The sequence below is a fragment of the Ciconia boyciana genome, chromosome 9 (assembly GCF_034638445.1).
Source record: "Ciconia boyciana chromosome 9, ASM3463844v1, whole genome shotgun sequence".
Classification (NCBI taxonomy): domain Eukaryota; kingdom Metazoa; phylum Chordata; class Aves; order Ciconiiformes; family Ciconiidae; genus Ciconia; species Ciconia boyciana.
Window position 1 is genome coordinate 21,350,767 of NC_132942.1, and position 21,032 is coordinate 21,371,798.

The 21,032-nt window shown below is 43.5% G+C and overlaps 2 protein-coding genes across 2 annotated transcripts in view; both read right to left on the reverse strand.

Annotated features, from left to right (window-relative positions):
* LOC140656874 (protocadherin alpha-2-like) overlaps positions 1 to 21,032 on the reverse strand; it is a 106,114-nt gene that overhangs the window by 37,283 nt on the left and 47,799 nt on the right. Inside the window, 2 exon segments of the mRNA XM_072873103.1 lie at positions 3,807 to 3,895; positions 6,171 to 6,229. Of these exon segments, the coding sequence (XP_072729204.1) occupies positions 3,807 to 3,895; positions 6,171 to 6,229 (148 nt within the window).
* Positions 14,857 to 17,671, reverse strand: LOC140656831 (protocadherin alpha-C2-like). The gene is made up of 4 exons (XM_072873012.1): positions 17,607 to 17,671; positions 16,517 to 17,528; positions 15,158 to 16,441; positions 14,857 to 14,862 (listed from the first exon to the last, which is right to left on the reverse strand). The coding sequence occupies exons 1-4, from the start codon at positions 17,669 to 17,671 to the stop codon at positions 14,857 to 14,859; spliced, it is 2,367 nt and encodes a 788-aa protein (XP_072729113.1).

A 21,032-nucleotide genomic window follows, 5' to 3' on the forward strand; every position in this document is an offset into this window, starting at 1 on the left:
GAAATCAGTGGGCTATTTGCCATGGACTTCAGAAATGCCAGTATTTCACCCGCTGTCTTCACCCATGTGCTTCCAAATTTCAGATGCAGGTTTTCCCATGAGGTCCCTTCCTCTTTTGTTTACAGAGTTGTCTGAATGGAGGGGTTTTTTCCCCTCTATATATGCAGTGTGTGGCCCAGTGCCTTATTTACTGCACACATATAAAGCCTACATTGAATAGAGGATTTAAAATTCCTCATGGCTGTTTTTCATCACAAAACCTTATTGTTCTCCTGGGTCTTATATGTGCTATGAATGCATCTTTAGACTGTTTTGTAAAGCACTTGCATTACCAGTTCTGTTTTGTAGATTGGATCCTAGAGCACAGAGAAGTACATACAGATTTGGCTAATGCCCACTAATTCTAAGCTCTGAACCATGCATAGGTCTGATTTACTCAGAATCTTCAGTATTGTATGTTTAGAGCAAAGTTTCTGTTCATCTTAGTTTCTACTACAAGCTCCCACCATTTCTGCAAATCAAGCTCCATTATTCCAAGTTAGGCATCCAGAAAACAAAGTTCACTCAGATTAGTGGTCACCTATAGAAAGTCTGATATAATTGCCAAATCTATCGAAGGACACAGAGCAGAAACCAGAAATCTGTCTACATTTCCTGGACTCACTATATAGCATGTGGGGGACAAATGAGATGCCCCAGAGAGCTAAACCCCATGCTATCCTCTACCCACAGGGAGTTTGAGCCTTATTGTCCCACCTCACTTGGAAGTATCCTGACTACAAACCTACAAACTATTGGACAGGTGCATAAGAAAATGCAAAGGCAAACAAAAAATGAATCGAGATTCACTGTCCCCTGCATGGGTGAAATATGCAATAAAATCAACAGGAGTGTTGTCAGTCAAATGAGGACCAGGTTTTGCTTGGGCAACACAAATTTACTGAAACATCATGTGATGTTCGAGTACAGCTATGCATTAGGAATTAAGGATTTACTGATTTAACACTTCACTTGTTCATCCTTCTTAAAGTATTCCTATGACATCATCTTTGAATGCTCTCATTGATTAACTCTCTGAATCTGTCTCTGTGAGGCATCTTATCTGTGGCTTTTGTGGATTGTTAAATTACATGAATGGTTTAATGACAAAGTGATTGGGATTAATCAACTGACTAAAGCAATTGCATGGAGAACGTGTGCAGAGAACACATTGGAAGGCTTGGAAGTGGTTTCTAGTAATCAGAAGATGAGACCTGCAGCTGCCACAGCATACTGATGGTAACAGAGATAATAGCTTATCCAGGAGTTTATCTGGACACAGGTGCAATCCATTTATATGCAAATGATATGTTAGGAGCAAATGGGTTTGTTGACTCAGTCGACTGCAATTGACCTTAATGAGTTGAATCTCTTCTGAAAAGCATCAGTTGTGTATGTTAACCTGATGAAAAATATTACAAGCCTTGAACCTAAGCCAGAAAAAGAAAGCAGCATTGAAAGAGATATTTGTGGGAAACTGCACATAGGAGTCTAAAACAGTGGTAGTAAATTGTTGAAAATGTGATGCATGATGATCTACTTAAGTTATGAGAATTAACACAATCATGAATCCTAACTGAGATTTTCCTATGAATCACCTGTTTGCTATTAAGGACCAGGAATATCCACAGCTTTTGCTTACAAGAGAAGAACATTACCTGAAACCCACTAAAAAAAGGGCTAACTAATGTTATGTCAGGGCCACTAATCCCTTGGGAGTAGACAAAAACAAAACAAATGAGTCTTCATTTTGCAGGAAAAAAATATTCATTTACGAGGAACCTGATTCACAAAAATTGGATTTAAAGGCAGTTGTATAGTGTGGATATTCCGTAATGCAATTTTAATTAGTCACATTTTCCTGTATGTCAGAAAAGTTTCCTGTTGCTGAAGATATTTCTTGAAACCTGTTTGAATACATTACCTATAAATAAAATCCACAGAGAAACAACTATCTACAATGCTCAGTCCAAGGGCCAGAGTAAACAGCCTTGGCACTGGGACTGTCACCTCTCCAGCTGCCCAGCTCCACAGGGCCTCCTGCCAGCTTCTCCTCTCACTACGCCTTACAGTTTTCTGCACCCTACATAGCCACCAACATACAGAGCAGCGTGTGTGACAGGGATGTATTCATTGCACAAGTGCCTCATTGCATGGTCATGGAGGGAAAGAGCAGTAAGAGCCAAGGATTACTGCTGCTCCTCAAACAAAGAGATGTTCAGGTTCCCAAAGTGAGTCTAAAATGGTAAGACCCAAAGAGAATAGCAGGGAGGAGTCCAGACAGTGGAAAAGGGCTCTGGGACCCAAATGCCAATGGACCTCCTCAGAAGACAGGACCATCCTACCTTTGCATTTACATTCAGGTACTTAGAAATCAGCAAGCGAACATCTGGGTGAATATTTGCATCCATACTGAACTTGGTATAAGATAATACACTAAGTGCTCAGTCAAGGATGATTAGTGCAGCTGAAAAGCCTGAGGGAGCCCCTTGTAAAGGTTAGAGTGTACTTGTGGTGACATTTTCAAATGCAAGCTCAACAGTTACGCACCCTTCATAACATGCACGAGCTGAGTCTTCCTGCAAAGCCTATAACAGAAGGAAGAGCACAAGAAAACCAGGTAATTATAGCCTAGGGGCCCGTTATATATTATATTAATTTCCAAATCTGTTTCTCCAGACAACCCTTCTGCAACACCAGTGCAGGTTTTGCTGGGCACCATTAATTCATGGATATGTTGTAACTCTGAGTGCAAATCCTGAAGTTACTCCTCTGCCCTTTATCCAGATAAAATTCCCATTTAAGCCAAGGGAAAGTTTTGCACCAAAAAGTATTAAATGAAGCAGCGCTCACATCTTTTCTGCTGGAGACCCCGCTTCTTGGCCTTTGACCTGCCTCTGTGATATAAGCGTCACTTCTCATTTGAATTTCTGGATGACATGCTCACAGAGTTGTCATACAGGGCTCCCAACCCTACACAGGGCATCCACTAAGTTGACAGCTTAGTTTGGACATGACTGAAACCACTGATCACACCAGCGACTGGCTGCTCCACTGACTTTCTATATTATTCCTGCTCCAACATAAAAAGTGAGAACATTTTATTGCCTGCACTGCAAAAGGTACAGGTAACTTCCTTTTCTTAACTCAATGAGGACCTTTTGCCAATTCTTATTGACTGCTGTGAAGTCATCAGTCAGTGACTGAGTAAATGAAGCTACATTCTAAAATGTATTTGTGGTCATTTATTTTGACAAGCAAATCATAGTTTAGTTTCCATCATCGCGTACTAGTGAAAGAAAATAGCTAGCAAAAAAAAATAGGTCTGACTTCACCACAGAAAATGAGAAGAGACATTCAAAGAGACTTACTGGGTTTGTAAAGATAACAAAGGGAGAACTGATAAGCTCCTACCCCAGTTTTACTGTTCTTTTGAAATGGAGTGCAAATCAGCTCTAGACACAAGCATTTTGAATCTGAATGCACACATCAGAACTGAAGCCCTTTCATTACACAAACCAACAACCTCTAAAGGCAGGGTGAAAGCTGGGATGAGGACTCTTATCTCCACTGCTCATCTGAGACTGAGTAAAGAAAAAGATGTATTTTACACTTTATTATTCCACTCTGTCTAGATTCCACAGACTAATTTACAAGAATTTTACTCAGAGACACAAAACAGAATAAAAACTAAGACAGGAGCATTAGGAAGTCTACTTCAGTTAACATTAGTTACTCACATATATCCTGCATTTTCACACCCTTACCTGGAGTAGCACTGGAAACTGTTGGCCACTGCTGATCAGGCCCTCCTTGTCCTCCACGTAGGACTCCTGCCTCCTCCATATGCACAGCACTGAATAAACATATATCATAGTTAGATTATACAGTTTCCCTCTGCCCTGGGCTTTATAACATTTCCCTTTCTTGCTACTCTTCAAAGGTCATAACTGTTTGTTGCTGTGCAACTACTACTATAGTATTGCATGATGCTAACAAATTCTGCTGGAGCATTGGAGAACTAGCTATTTTGACTTGTAAAAGTTATCTTTGATTATTTACTAAAGCACAGTTGTGGCATAATTTATAAAACAAACATACCTGCAGGACACTTCACTTTCATTGACTGGAAGTTGCTAACAAGGAAGTTACACACCTTCTTTGCTGTCATGATGCATTAGCATTAAAGCAAATGATAAAAAGTTGGTGGAGTTAATTATCAGCTTCTGTCATTGTGCTGCTTTAAGAGATTCCACTTTCCTGGGTTACTGCATGCTTCTCATGAGCAATTCCAAAAGAGAAATACATTTTCTCAAATGCAGTAACTAACACAGCAAATTTTACAGTGTCACATCGTGACCACTTGGCCTTGAAAGCACCCATCTTGCTATTAGGCAGCACCTCAAATGGAAGGAAAAGAAAAACAATCTGCTCCTTTTAATGCAAAACTAGGCACATATTTGTGTGCAATTCCTTAGAGAAACAGTATTCTGATTCCTGTGTCCCTGCTCTCTGCTCATCTGCTTCTCAGCTCCCTTCCACACTCCAAGTTGAACTTAATGGGCACTTTCAACCAAATGTGACAGATGTCTAGAGTCCTATGAATACCAAATTTCTACAAGTTTTATTAAAAATTAGCATTTTATGAAAATCATCAGCTGGGCAGGTCACACAGGCTCAGGACCTGAGATTTCAGGCAAGGACGGGGGCTGCCAATGTGAGAGAACAGAAGAACACATACAATTTCCCAGAAAGGCTTCATTAGCTCTCCTGCTTGTGGGATGAATTACTTTAAAGGAGCTCTGACTTTTCATTAATTGTTCAAGTAACTTCAGGCAAGATCTTTAGCTCTGTACAGAAACGAATGTGGATCCACAGGATCACGCTGGGAATATACAAGAGCATTCCTGACTCTGAGGACCAGTAGATAAGATGCTCAGGTAGGCAGGAGAATTCTTGCTTCAGGATCCTGCTCCCCAGACTGTTTATTCATTTTGCAGTAAGCAGTCAGGGATGAAAAAAAACAACAGCAGGAACATAAAAGAAACAAACTAGTTTGCCCAACAGGCCACAGAATCAAGCTTGCCCTTTCTTCCTTTCCTTCTGGTCCCTGAGGTTTAGGTTCCTTTTTATACAGCAGCCCAAAGTCAGCTGGAGAGGTACACTGTGCCCTCACCCACAGGAAGCAGTCTCAGGGATGGACAGTCTGAATCTGAGTTTTGGACTTCAACCTTATGAAGACTCTCCAGCCCTGTGGATAATGGATAAAAGGTGATGACTACAGTGCCACTGCACCAACAATTTTGGGAAAAGCATACCATCCTGTACTTTGTAGTGCCACTAGGAACTACTGCAGCCTTATAATTGCATCTAAACCTGTAAGGTGGTCTTATTAATCATGTCGGATTACACCTGAATATATAACCAGTTTTCTAATCTGCTCAGGAAGCAAGAGCAAAGATATTATTTTATTTAGGCTCTACAAAAACAACTTTATTATAATTCTTGTTTTCCAGGTGTACTGAGTAGGAAATTATAGCAGAGACTGCTTGTGATGTTAGGCAGAGGACTTTCGAAGATGTCTAAAGAGATTTGGATACAGCCTCACTTTTCCTTCTTTGAAAATCCAACTCATATCTTCAAAATGTCCTTTAAACTATGTTAATCATCTTGATTGCACCATGTGGTTAATAAACAGACTACAGGAGCAGCATACTTTTATGGTTAACGAGAGACAACAAGATGGAAAATGCATCAATGCTGCAGACAGTCTATTGAAACGCATCAGCACAGATGATTACAGGGAGCTTTAAAGTAAACAAAAAGTGTATAATCACAGTTAAATAATTCAATAATTGGAGCAATTATGCCTTGACAGTCAGGGTACAAAAAGGCAGGAGGTAAACAAAAAAAAAGAACAGATCTATGGTAGTATAATAATAGCTTAAGATGCAGTCAGACTGAATCTGTAACACTTGGAGATTGGAAGTGACAGCAGCAGAACTCAGGTGCTTTCCATCTCAGCGTACAGATATCATCAGTCTAGGGCATCAGAGGAGCCAGACAGCTTTGTCCTTTTCCCAGAGGACAAAGACAGAATTCCCCTTCATGTGGGGAAACACCATACCTACCTTTGGACTCCTGCCCTTAGGGATGCAGAATAGCGCCAGTCAGGATTGGGGTGTTTTGGCTGTAGAAACAAAAGCCCAGGAAAACGTTGTTAATGTATGTTAAACGTGCTGAAAAGCATATGCATCTGGCTAATTTTGTCAGAAGAGTCATATGGAGCTAGTCAATTTTTGTGAACATTCAGAACTGCCAAATCCTTCTACAAATCTAAAGAAACTTTCAAATGGACACACAGAGATTGTCTCTGTAATAAAGAAACTTGTTTGCATGCCAAGGACTTTGGCTAGAGATGATCTCTGTGGAACGACGTTTAATGCTGGACACTGGTGGACGGCTATTTCATACATTCATCAACATTCTGGGCATAGGAAAAGAACATCATAAATCCATAATACACATTGTTGGTTTACCTGATAAGCCAAGGAAACTCACGCTCCTGCACTGAATAGTATCTGCCTGATGACATATAAAATACAGCCCCCTGTGAAGGGGACGTGTCAGGTAGTCTGTTTGCTGTGAGGTTTCTGCTGGCATTTAGTGTACTGCAGAGGACTGCACCAGATTGTATCAGATTTGCAGACTGCAGCAAGTCTTTTATCAAAGGCAGACGTGTTCTTTCGTAATATCAAGAACTACTACATTCTCCATATTCATCAAAAGGGCACAAGAGGTGGAAGGGGAAAATAGCCAGCAATACTCTTTGACCAACAAACCTCAGCATATGCTGATCTGCTGCAGAATGGCTTTCTAAATAAGGACATAATTAAGAAATCCTCTGTTGATCAAAAATTGCTCCAGAAAATCTCTTTTGCATTGTCAGGGGACCATCACAATAATTTTCAACTACAGCCAATGAATGCAAGCTCAGGTCCTTTAAAATTAAGCCCTAAGCACATAACAAGGTTATTTCTCAGGATTCTCAATGCATTATTCTGTAGGTGATATCGCAGCCAGTGCTTAACTTCAGGCACTTGAATTCAAAGAGAGAACTTATGTCCAGAAACATAATGGACTACACTCATTCCTGGTGTGTCTTGTACAGTGCCAAACACAAATGATATATGACAGTAATGGTTTAATTCTCTTCAAGCTATTGGAGAGACATCAGAAATGAATTTTGTCCCACTACTTGAAAGAGAAAAAGAAAGTGTTGAACGGTCTGAATTATTTAAAGCCAACTTTGTCTTTCCTCTTGAGGTTTGGGATGTGCTTTTCCCTGGATCAATAGGTTTTATTTAAATAAAAATTGAGCAATTACAACTTACTCTATCACTCTATCACCATATTTCCTGGGTCCAGCATTACTCAAGAGTGAGATGCTCTTGCATGACACACATCCTAGTATTCTTTATAGTCTGAGTTACACAAAAGGGAGGAGGCTGCTATTTGCAACCACACATTAAACATCTGTGCTAGCAATTTCCTTCCCATTTAGCCCCCAGTTCTCTGGCATGCCCAGGTTCTGCTGAGTTTAGCAGAAAGTGGCTTGACAAGGAGATCATAATGCATGGTTCCAGTATTTTCTGATTCATTCCATTTTGGCCACAGTCCCAGAGATGTCAAAGCAACTCTAAAGTCAACCATGTAGTAACAATCAATGAAAGAGGATAGAAAATAACATACCCTAATCAGACCTTCTCCTGAGTTTGCCTTTCTTGATGTATGAAGGGTGCTGACACCAGAATATTTGGCTTTTCCTCTGCTGGGGATTTTCTTATAGCAGAGGAACTGCTGGACTGGGGGTGGTGAGAAAGCCTCTTTGCTCTTTTTTGCAATGGGAGAGGCACAGGTTACTAATTTGTACAGGCTTATATGCAGTGTGAGGAGGAGGAATCTTACCACGGTCACAGGAAAAACACAGATGAAGTGAGATTACATCAAAGAGCTCGAAAAGTCTGACATGAGTTGGGCAGGAGTGAGAAAAGAGGAAAATGGCCACTCACTCACAGTATATAGGTTTTTATTTTTCAGCTGAGACCTTTCCAGCTCTTGGCTAGAAGACAAAAACCTATGTTTTGTTGCAGTGGGAACTTTCAGACACCAGATCATATACGGGTGATGATGGCAGGAGAATCTCATCAGTAAGAAATTCACCATTCAAGGTTACTATCTGGAGGCTGTGGCATCTTGTGGCTACTCCCAAACAGTTCTCTATTTGCTATTACTCTTTAGGCAAAGCTGTAGTGCTGCTCCCAGAGGAGCAGAAGGAAGGAGGGGACAGGATCGGAAAAATATACTCTGGAGATGGAAAGATCTATTGCCACAGTCGACTTTCAGACACTTCCAGGGGCTGGGTTTTTTTGTTTTTAACTGTCAAAAAAATCAATGTCTGGGACTTCTCTACTTTTTTAAGTCTTCACAGGAAAAACAGGAGGAGCAGGCAGTGGGCAGCAGTCTGCCTTTGTCTAAGCCTATTCTCACCCAGTTTTACCATGTGTGCACTGCTTGACTGGGAACTTTCAGACCTCAGCAACAGACGCAAGTTTGTCCCACACTTGTGTTATCACAGGCCAATGTCCTGCAACTGGCAAAATTGGTGAAATTCCAATTTTGTCAGTGTAACTGGCTTCTCCTCTTGTTCTGCTACAGACTGTAATTCTTTAAGATCCTCTGGTCATAGGAGAGAAGTTGTTTCAATATACCTTTAAATGAGATTGGGCAATTAGGAGCGAGAAAAGCAAAAAAGCATGACCAATAATAGAAGTGATAGCATAGTATAAGAAGCAAGCCTGTTCAGTAATATCTTTCCCCAGTTCAGATGCAGCAGTGTTGCTTCTTATACATCCATCAGGCATTCACAGTCTGCATGCTTGGGTTGGCTTATATCTCTGGCTATGAACAGTCCACCTTTACCAGACCACCCACTGAAACCTACCACATTGACATGTGCTGTCACACAACATGCAGTCACTGTGTCATGACACAATATGGCCCATCTCAAAGTAGAGCAGTGTCTTCAGCACAGTCCCAGGGGACAGGAGTCTGCACAGCAGCTGTCAATGGGCTCCTTTGCAAAGCCCTGTCCCAGGCTTTGCTGTGAGAATTGTAGCCGTGTCATAAATCAGCACCACCAGGACAAGGTACAGCTGGCCAGGAAGCATGAGTACAGAGAGGAAGCACAAAGAGGAATACAGACTCTGAAGTGGTGCAGACGCTTTCCAGTTGTATATCCCCATACTCTCACTATGTCACACAATGCTGATGAAGATAATATTGTTCCTTTTACCTTCCCAGCTCCCAACTCATTACAAGACCCTGTTTATCACACACCAGTCCATTCTACTAACTTTAGGGTAATCTTAGCCTGCCATTTCCCTCAGAGATTTTTGGAGGTCATGTATCAAGTCCAGTGGTCCTGTCCTTACCACTCATCAGTGGAGGTGAGGGAAATCACATGATCCAGCACAGAAGTAATCAACCATTCCCTGTTTCTCCCATCACCTGCTTTTTCTGATTTAGTAACAGCACACATCATCATAGTTGTGAGATGAGTCAAAATCTGTCCAGGTGCCTATAGAAGTGGTTGTCACTGCACTAGGTGAACTCCTCACGCCAACAGTTTGCTCCTGCTGGTTCTTCCAGGCAGCAGGATTACATTCTGCCAACCACATAACCACAAGCATTAATGACCACTAGTCATAAACAAAAAACCCTATTTGAAGGTCTGATAAACAAAGTGAATGTATAATATAAACTGGAGCCACCTTAGTAGCAAAAAAGCTTACACAAAATTTCACACAGTTGTTTTCAAATTGCACAGCATGGGTTAATTTAAGAATCATTTCATTGGTTCATGGAGAATAAATTTAGCTGAAAATACACTGTTACGAACATTTTGCTCAGTTCTCTTTTTTAGCTAATACTTTAACACAGTAAGGATTTGTCCCTGGGATAGAAGGAATTCCTACAATTTTTTAATGTTGTCCTGATCCCATATTCATGAAAATCAATGCAAAGTCTACCACTCCCTTCAGTGGGTGTTAGAATAGGGCCTGCTTGAGGTAGAGAAGTGTGAATCAAACATTTACAAACAGTTACCAGGTGATGAGACTGCTAAAAGCATCCCACTCCATTCCTATTTCCACACAAATGCACGACAGAATGACATAAGGTATATTTATCAAATATATCCCTTTTAAAGCAATAATAAAAGGCCTTTTAGAACTCCTGACTGCACACAGGTCTGCTTATTTTCCAGTGAGATGATGCTGACAGATGTGGGGAAACACAGGCTTCTATTCCTGATTTCCTTCTGTAAATGTTTAGAATTAATTTGATGTGGAGAACAAACTATTTATAGACTGAACATGTGTTTATCATGCAAGAAATCAGAATAGAAACTGGAAAAGGGTGTAATTCAGTAGCCCAAAGATTTTCTTCCTGGCAGTATTCATTTGTCTTCCTAACTCTGAGAAAACTAAGGTGAAGAGAACAGGCAAGTGCATCTGTAAAGTATATTTAATGAGTTGCAAGAGAGGGAAAACTCCTCTGCTTAATATTGGATGCAAATTTCTGCTGGCACAGCAGTAACCATCAAACCAAGAGTCTGACTGCCCTGAACCACAGAGCACTGTCCCTGCTTCGAAGAACAGGTTCAGATGCTGCCACTAAACAAAAGAACAAACATTTATAGTTAACCCTTACAATGTCAGTGGCACTGGAGAACTTCTTAAAGGCTTAAGTAGTTGAACTGAGGTTGTAAGATATTCCACCATTAATACCCTTAAAGCCTCTGTGAGAAATCTCTTGGAAACACTGCTCCAGACAATGCTGTGGGTTTACTACATTTAGACACTTCAATACATGCTTGCATTTTAAAGCAGTATTAAGATGTGTTCAACTCAAGTATTGTTTGTTTTTTTTCCATGTGTTTAGCAAGCTGGTTTTGAAGTGCAAAATACAGAGGAAGAGCCAGAAGCAGAGCAAACAGCCTTAAAACTTCAGTGAACCCCTGGGTCTTACCATCACTAATGTGCAGCTTTTGTTCTTTCTGAAAAGCATGCAGAGAGCACCATGCAATTTATTTACAAACATCGTATTTTGTCAGCCACTTGTGTCACCACACAAAAGAGGGTACAAGGAAATATGTAATCAGAAAAGCTGATATCTATTTCTATCAAGTATCCAGACTGCCCACTCATCATTAGGAATGTGCCAGGCTGCCTTCTGGGGCAGAAAACTTCAGTTAAAACATACGTTGGTTTGAATACTATTCCCTGCATTGAAGGGAAAAGGTTGTTATGAGATGCAAGACATAATGAATGAGCTTAACCGCACAGGACATTAAGAAGAAGACAGGAGAGATGAAAAGACAAACCAAGGATCAGATAACTACTCAGACATCACTCGGCATCTTCACAGGCATATGAGAAAAGGGACTCCAGACTAAAGCACTGAAACTGTCGTGGTTTAGCCCCAGCCGGGAGCTAAGCACCACGCAGCCGCTCGCTCACTCCCCCCTGGTGGGATGGGGGAGAGAATCAGAAGAGCAAAAGTAAGAAAACTCGAGGGGTGAGATAAAAATGGTTTAATAGGTAAAGCAAAAGCCACGCACGCAAGCAAAGCAAAACAAGGAATTCCTTCACTCCTTCCCATGGGCAGGCAGGTGTTCAGCCATCTCCAGGAAAGCAGGGCTCCATCACGCGTAACGGTTACTTGGGAAGACAAACGCCATCACTCCGAATGTCCCCCCCTTCCTTCTTCTTCCCCAGATTTACATACTGAGCATGACACCATGTGGTATGAGATAGCCCTTTGGTCAGTTTGGATCAACTATCCTGGCTGTGTCCCCTCCCAGCTTCTTCTGCACCCGGCAGAGCATGGGAAGCTGAAAAGTCCTTAACTAGTGCAGCAACAACTAAAACATCTCTGTATTATCAACACTGTTTTCAGCACAAATCCAAAACATAGCCCCATACCAGCCACTATAAAGAAAATTAACTCTATCTCAGCTGAAACCAGGACAGAAACCTTTCCTGAAAATGAGGGATCATCACTGCAGCAGTGCCCAGTAAAAAAAAAAAGCACATCTTCATGCACCCCCTTCACATCTGCATGCACCTCCCTTTCGAAAGGCAGGAATCCAGGCTGCCCATAACCTCACATGGTGCCAGCAATGAAACCACAGTATTTTGCTATCTCTATATTTTGCCTACACTGCCTGCCTGGTCACCCTGCAGTACTTACTTAGCTGATGAGAGAGCGATATCCATTACCCCGCGTTCTGATCCTTATCACCAGACTCCTGCCAGTAATAACTGTTTCTAAGGTTTTCAGTGCAGCTGTGTTAGTACATTTCTTCTTCTACAAAACACACTTGGTTTGAGATATTATTATAAACCTATAAAGGACCATACAGGCAAGCAGGGTGAATGCAGAAGCACAGGCTGTCTTGCAGAAACAAGCTCCCATTCCACCATCTCAACACTAGCAGTACAAGTCAGAATAGTCACACAGGAATCAGCGCTTCAACAGATACAAAGAATTCCCTACCTAACCTTAATATACTGGGTTTTCCCTTTCACTGCATCCTTCTAATGACCCAATGAAGTCAGTCATAACTTAGTGTGAAGTAATTATTAGCATCTTTGACCTTACTAGTAAATATGAAAAGGACCTTATTGCATCGAGTGTTACTGAGATTAATCCCAAATAACTTTGAAATATTTTTCCTCTCACTGTATAAACATTTGCAAAATATTAGCCTCCATGAAACCCTATGTACAATGCGCATGCAAAAAGCCCATTCACCCAGTCCCATCCTCATCAATTTCCAAAAACTGTAAAAAAAAAAAAAAAGAAGGCCTGTTCACATTATCCAAAAGTAACACACACATCAGAGATTAACTTTCTAAATCAACGCAAGGACAACGATACCTGTTGCTATGTTTCACAGGTGAAGACTTGGGCTTTTAAAGACTGATTAAAAGTTTACTTTAACTAAAAAGAGAAACAGACTTCTCTGAAGATCTAGTAATACAAAGATCATTATCCCTAAAAAGTAGATTCCGTGCTGCTAAGCAATGGATGGCATTTTCAGTGTATATGCTGAGCTTGAAACAAGGGAAAGACAAGATTGTATAGTATGTAATTAGCTAGGAACTAGTAATTAGTGAATGCCATTACATTCACCCATTTTCTCATGTACATCTAGCATTGATACATCTTCATAGTATGAACTATCACAGGACAGTTTAAGAAGCAGAAACCTAAGAAAAGAACTTGTGATGAGCAGAATTTGTCAGAATTTCCCCTCAGTTTATATCATACAGAACTATTTGAATAATTGATTCCTCTTTTGGATTGTAACTCCACACAGGCAGGCATTCATTAATTTGAATCTCTCTACTTTTGTACTCCAAGTTTGGGCTGGCTTTGCTGCCAATGCCTGATCTGTACTGGTGTTCAAAACTTGCTAATTCATTGCATTCAATTGAGTGATCCCTAAAAGGTGATAGGAATCTGTCTGTTAAACTAATTTCCTACTGTCTTGCATCCAAAATGAAGGCATTTTCAACTACTGCTCCTCTTTTTTCCCCCAGAAAAATCACATTTAATGTGTATATTTCACTCTCTGATTCATCAGCATACATGCTTATATAGTATGTCTCATGTTCCCTCCTATATCAAACAGATTCCAGGCATTTCATTATACTCAGAAGGATTTTAAGGTACAAAAACTGTGTGGAAAAAGAAAAAATACCTCCCCCGTACCCTGCCACTGTGATTTCTAGAAAAACACTGCATTAATTTTAAATGGATTAGTTTTAAATGGATGATCGTTACTCCCTAAAAGCATTTTTATGGAAGACTTGCTAGTCCTTAAGATTTGTGCATCTTTGTGTAACTAAACAACAGTTGCAAAAGATACTAATATCTTCATATGTGAATAAGTATAAATAAATAAATAAATAACTTATATTTGTGTGGCAAGATTACACAAGTCAGGCTCCTTTTTATTCCACCATAGTTACTCCCCTAGCTTTCCCACATCTGGAGGCATAGCACACACTAATGCACGAACTGATCTTATGTCTACCACAATTGTAGGGTACAAACAACATACAGTAATTGCAAAATTTTCCTTTTGTGAACCAGAATTAGTCTCTCCTGTGAGTGCTTCTTGGCTTAGTCCAATATGCGTAGAAAGGAAAATGTACAGAGCATGCAAACCACACAGTAACTGCAGACTGCCTGTATGCTAGCATAAAGCAACCATTAATTCTTCACTGTGGGAAAATATTGAAAAGGTTAATACACTGCTGGTCAAACCATAGGTATTAAACAATTTTCAATAGCAACCCAGCAGGTTAGAAATTGTCTGACTGTAACATAACAGTGGTAACTTGCTGTAATTCTCTACAAAGATGTCACTGGTTGTCACTGTCCAGAAAGCATGAAATGCAGCATTGGGTAGAACAAACATTATCAAAGGAGGGATTGCAGTTTTCAGACAACTAAAACATGCCCACATTAGCAAGTAAAGCATATTATTGCAATTATCTAAATTCAACTGCTTTGCCTATGTATGAAATCAATGAAGTAGCAAACATCTATAACTGCCATAAAGTAATCTATTGATTTCCAGGCTAATCACTTTTTAAAAATTTTTTTTCTGCAATATTAGTTTTAACATTAAAACTTTAAAACCACGTGTCATTTGCTAGCACTCTGTGGCAGCAGGCAATTTTAGATCTGCAAGAGAAAAGGGAAGGAGGCAATACTTTATACAGCATATGCTGCAAAAATGAAGTGAATCTCGAACACCAGACGCATATACTGAACTTACCAAATGGACCCTGAAAGTCCCAGTATTTACCTAGAAACAAAATGCATTGCACAGATTAGATTAATTACAACCATGTTTCATAGCTGTGTGTCAGTGAGCCCAAAAGGTAATACACTTAATCCGAGTTTTCCAGTTTGAACCTCTGCTTAAGTACAGATTTGCTCAGAGCACTGTGCTGACCATTTATCAATGTAGCCTCACCTCATTAGGAGTAATGGAGTCATTTTTAAGTATGATCAGGTTTTGTGCACTCTGCCCACTCTGTCCTGTCAGATGCCTCTCAGCCATCACTGCAGAGGGACCAGTAGTTCCTGTTGGGCCACAAGTATTGTAAAACATAAAAGTGTCACTTCCTGATCCTGCAGTTAGGCATGCCTTATAGCAGTAGGTCTTAGTGAGAGACCCATTGCCCCTCACTTCAATTAAATGGGGTTGTACTTTTAAACCGTGGGGCAACCTAGCATTGATGTTGTTGTTGGCCTGCTTGTATAATTCAGCAGGGCACCGTTCTCTGACCACACAGAACCCTGCACAGCACGAGTCCCCATACAGACTGTATCTGTAGCACTTGATAACAGTAAGCCCAATGATTGTGAAAAGGAAAACGAAGGAGATGGCGCTCAAAGCAATAATGAGATAAAGAGTGATCTCTGAGTAACTGCTCGGACTTTTAATGTGCCTTCTTGTATCAGGGATGATTTTGGAAACTCTGTCCACCACGGCAACAGTAATGGCTACTGATGAGGACATCGGTGGCTCTCCATTGTCTCTCACCTCCACTGTCAGGTTGAAAGTAGGTGTGCTGTCCTCCCCCAGCTTGCGAGTAGTCCTAATCTCCCCAGTATGGAGCTCTACCCTGAACAAACCTGGATCTGAGGTTTGCACCAGGTGGAAGAACAACCAGGCATTTTGCCCTGAGTCCCCATCAATGGCTATAATTTTGGTTACCAAATATCCAGCATATGCTGAGCGTGGGATCATCTCCAGGGCTGCTGAAGTGTTGGTTGAGGCAGGATACAGAATCTGCGGAGCATGGTCATTCTCATCCACCACGTAGATGTGGACAGTGACAGTGCTGCTCAGTGGTGGGATCCCGGCATCCTGAGCCTGGACAACCACCTGGAACTCCCTTAGTGTCTCATAATCAAAAGACCTGACAGCATACATGTTGCCGCTCTTGGATTTAATGGAGACATAGGAGGTGACAGGTAGCCCTTCAATCTCCCCATCTAGCAGAGAATAGGATACATAGGCATTTTCAGCAACATCTGGGTCAGTGGCTTTGATAGTGCACAGCAAGACTCCAAGGAGGTTGTTCTCAGGGATGTAAACTGAGTACACAGGTTCCTCGAATCGTGGAGGATTGTCATTGATGTCAGAGATCTCCACATGGATCACCTTCTGGGAGGACAGAGGGGGGCTCCCAGAGTCGGTAGCCGTAACTGTGATGTTGTAGGCTGCTGCTTTCTCATGGTCCAGTTTGCCCTGGGTGATCAAGGTGTAGGAGTTCTTGAAAGAGTTGAGCGTGAAAGGGAGGCCGGAGGGAATATGCAGACTCACCTGCTTGTTGAGCCCTGAGTCCTGGTCAGTGACACTCATCAGGGCCACCACAGTTCCTGCCTTTGCATCCTCTGGCACCGGGCTGTACAGGGAGGTCAGGACCACCTCAGGAACATTATCGTTGGCATCCACAATGTTGACCAGCACCTTGCAGTGCCCAGCCATAGAGACAGGGCCCTGATCAGTGGCTTGCACATAGATCTCATAGGAGGATGCCTCTTCATAGTCCAAGGTACCATTAACCTGCACCTCCCCTGAGTGTGGGTCCACACTAAAGAGCTGCCTCACCTTCTGTGGGGTGTAGCTGCCAAAGGAGTAGATCACATCCCCGTTGGAGCCCTCATCAGGGTCTGAGGCATTGAGTTTAACCACTAGTGTGCCAGGCAGGGCATTCTCCAGAAGGCTCACAGTGTAGGTGGAGCGGTCAAAGGCAGGTGGGTTGTCATTGGTATCCACAACTCGCACTGAGACCTGGGCCGTACCGGACTTGGGGGGGTCCCCACCATCCACAGCAGTGAGCACCAACTGCTGCAGGGCACTCTGTTCCCGGTCCAGTGGCTGCTGCAGCACCAGCTCCAGGAGCTTGCTGCCGCTCTGAAAGCCTTTAAGGTCCAGGGCAAAGTGGTGGCTGGGGCTGAGCTGGTAGCCCTGCACAGAGTTGGTACCCACATCAGGGTCCTGAGCACTCTCAATGTGGAAGCGGGCCCCGGGCACAGCAGACTCACTGATCTCCAGCCGGTAATTCTCACGGGGGAAGTGTGGCGCATTGTCGTTGATGTCCAGCACCTCCACCTCCACGTTGTGCACCTCGATGGGCTGCTCGATTACCAACTCCAGGCTGAGGAAACAGGCGGGGCTCAGCTCGCAGAGTGCCTCGCGGTCCATGCGCTCCCGCACCAGCAGTACCCCGCGGCCCAGCTCCAGCTCCAGGTACTGCCGGCCGCTGCCCGAGGTGAGCCGAGCTCCCCTCGCCGCCAGTCGCCGCGGATCCACGCCCAGGTCGCTCGCCACGCTGCCCACAAAGGCGCCGTGCGGCAGTTCCTCCCGCACCGAGTAGCGGAGCGGCCCGCCCGCCGCCCGCCCGGCGCACAGCCCCAGCAGCAGCAGGCCCAGCACCACCGCCCCACCGCGGCTCCGCCGAGCAGCCGCCGCCATGGCCGGCGGGGGTGGGGAGCTGCCGGAGCCCGGAGCCGCCTCGCCCGGCCCTGGCCCGGCCTCACTCCCCGCCGCCGCCGCCCGGTCGCCTCATGCAAGCGGCAAGCAACAGCCGCTGGCCGCCTGCGGCCCCGCCGCCGCCCGGTCCATGCTCGCCGGCTGCCCGAGACGGCGGCTCCGGGGAGGAGGAAGAGAAGGGGGAGGAGAAGGAAGGAGGAGGGACCGGGACTCGCCGGATCCGCTTTCTCCTGCTCCAGCTGCTGTGCGGGAGGAGGCGGGGAGGACACTAAGCCGCGGCTGGCTCCGGTTCAGCACCTGGGCAGGGAACAGCGACACGGGTGCCTGCGGGACCCGCCCCCGCGCCCCGCTGCCTGCGGGACCTCGCGCTGCCTGCCCCGCCACACCGTCCTCACCCACGTGTTGCGGCCCCTCAGTGAGTCGGGCCCCTCGCTCCCGACGGCCGCGGGCTCTCGCCGCCGAGCTGGGAGGGGTGCGGCTCCCGCGCCGCCACCTCCCCTGGTCTCCGCCCCGGCTTCACTGCTGAAGCTTCGGGGGCGCGGGAAGGGGGCGGGGGGGCAGGGCCGCAAACTGCCTGCACTTCTGGACTTGCTGCTGCAGTGCTAAAGTACATCCGCTTGGGAGGGTTAAATCAGCGCAGGGCTCCGAAAAAAAATGGGCCTCCAGCCAGGTCTGCTGCCGTCTGTGTGTTGCTGCAGTATGTTTGACGACCTCTTTCTTGGAGACCTGCCCCTCTGCTCCCTCGGAGATTCATCCTTGCTGCAGCACCGTCCCTCTGCCCAACCCCTGCGGGCCTCCCTGTCCCGCTTCCACCCTCCTCCGGCTCAGCTCCCTCTCACCCTTGCTGCAGCCACCGTGCCCCCCCTGACAGCAGCTCGGCTGGTAGAATTCTGCAAGTCATACCCACAAATTATGAGCATTTAAGGTGGGCTTCAGTTTCTCATCCAATGCAATAGACAGGCTCAAGGTGATCAAGTGCAGCTGGAGAGAAGATGGAAAAATGCAACACAATCTGTCTTCCAGTTACAGTTTTTTCCTCCTCTATCCTTGTGATGGAGGACTGACAACAAACAGGGCCATGGAATTGAACAAACTCAGCAGTGGGCATGAGGGTGCTGCAGCTGTAATGAGTTTTACCCCAATGCCACAAAATGCCAGCAACCACAATAAACTTAAGCATTAATTCATACAACACCTAAGTCACTAAGCTGACATATTTAATAAGACAAACCACAGGACATAGTCCTCCAGGGGTGCAACTATGTTGCACCTACTACCCAGTGCAGAAACTGCTTCTCTGCTAGTATTTCTCTCCCTGCTGTTTTTTTCCTTTCTTACCCCACGAAGTCTTTTGGAATGTCCAATTAATCCTCTCTGGATTGGGCTGGTCTATCAAGAGGAGGGGGTGACTCCAACATTCAGCTAAAACCTCTCTCATTGCCCTTCGTGGGCCTGGGCACCCCTCACCATGTGGTGAGAGCACAACTTTTGAGAGCACAACCTTACACTATAAATCCCAAAAGTTTTTACTATTATGTACCTGATGCACAAACCCCAGAGAACAATTGCCCTAATTCTGACTCACACTGCTAAGAACCATTACCAGTCTATCGGCTTTTATCAATGGCCACCATTATCAGAAGAGACAACATTAAGAGCAGGATTACCCCATTTATCTTTTGGCTGATGGGTTAATTTACTTCTTAGCCCATTTTTGTGGCCCAAATAATTGCCCTCATATTTATTCTAATGTGTCCAGTACCCCACTGTCTGCAAATACTGTTGTGGAACCACCCAACCCTGCTTATCTTTTTAAGTAGCATAAATGTAGGTCTGTGCAGACCAAGAAGGGCAGATAGAGATGCCAAGTGCCTAGAACACGTGGAAATGTGCCCATTTCATCCACTTGTCTAAACAGGAGCCAAACACTTAAAAAAAAATCAGCTTCAAATTTTTGGCTAGCTACCCACCTTCAAGATCACAATATTCACAGATTCAGAACAAAATGCCCCGACAGCCTCACAAAACGAAACCCACAAAACCAAAAAACAACACCCTGCTAAAAGCTATTAAAAAATAACTATAGCAACACTAATATGCATGGATTATGCTGCCGTGTGTCAAAACAACTTGCAGTCATCATATAAAACAGAAGCCTGAAGGGACACACCCTCAGTTTTCCACAAAATCAAATAGTGGTTTCATCCGGACAGTCCACAGATCCTCTCTGCCCCACACTTCGCATGTATACAGCCACAAAGTCCTCTAACAAACATACAGCACACCAATAAAAGGCCAAAAGCCACAGCAACATTGGCAACATCTAAGGCCCTACCTTAAGGAACATGTACAGACTCTCCTAGAAACGGACAATGCCCATGCTAAGAGGTGGTGTGAAAACAAAACTCATCTCGGTGGGCAATGCCCTTCTAGCCACAAGTTGATTTTACTTACAGTGTGTGAATGAAACACACCGATCACACATCCAGGGGTTTTTAATACCAGCAAGGAATCTTTCACACTGTTCCTAGACCCCAGTGAGTTCCTTCTGATAGACATTCAGGCTCTAGACACTCTAGTGCATTCCAGCTGGGTCCCCCAACAAAGGAGGGCTGATGAACATGCAAATCCTGGCCCACCTCACTATTTCCATGCTACCTAGGTTAATCTTTCCACATGTCCTGTCTCTCTGTGGACAGCTAAGACTGCGCACATCCAAAGTTTTGCAAAACACCACAGAATATAAAACTGAACAGAGGTAGCACACACACACTTAACTGAGCCATTCTAGAGCATATTCCATAATATTTTCATTCCCATCAAACATGTTTCTAAACCTCAGGTTCTTAGAAAATTTTTCTCCTTATTTCAGAATTATAAGTCCTAGGATTGTCTGGCTTCTTGCCTTTTTTTTAAATTTTACAGAACCAATAAAATAGGTACTCTGATTTTCATTTTATGAATTAATACTGTAGCTTGGCTCATAGACAGTAGCACTGTACAAATGTAACAGTCTTCCTCAAAATGTTAGCTTTATACAGTTCATGCTGACGACACAGTTTGTGAGATACTGAAACTTGTTCTGTTCTGATTAAATGTTCCCCGAGTCCCTTTAAATCTATATAAAATTCATCGATGGCAACAATAATTTTAGTTATTTCCATCAGCTTCAGTGGTAACGCTGAGTGAGTCCTGCAGGCCTCGATTTTTAATTCAGGAAAAATTTCCATTGAGAAAACACTTCAGAATCTGGTCTGTAGTAATATTGATTTTGCTAATGCTAATTTTTGAAATGCAAAAATTGAAACACAGAAAAACGTAATTTCAGTTTCAATTTAATTGA

Coding starts and splice junctions, on each gene's coding strand:
- LOC140656831 (XM_072873012.1), bottom strand. CDS start 17,671: ATGGCGGCGGCTGCTCGGCGGAGCCGCGGTGGGGCGGTGGTGCTGGGC. Junction 17,529..17,606: donor GGCCTGCTGCTGCTGGGGCT/GTGCGCCGGGCG, acceptor CTTTGTGGGCAG/CGTGGCGAGCGACCTGGGCG. Junction 16,442..16,516: donor ACTCAGGGCTCAACAAGCAG/GTGAGTCTGCAT, acceptor TTGATCACCCAG/GGCAAACTGGACCATGAGAA.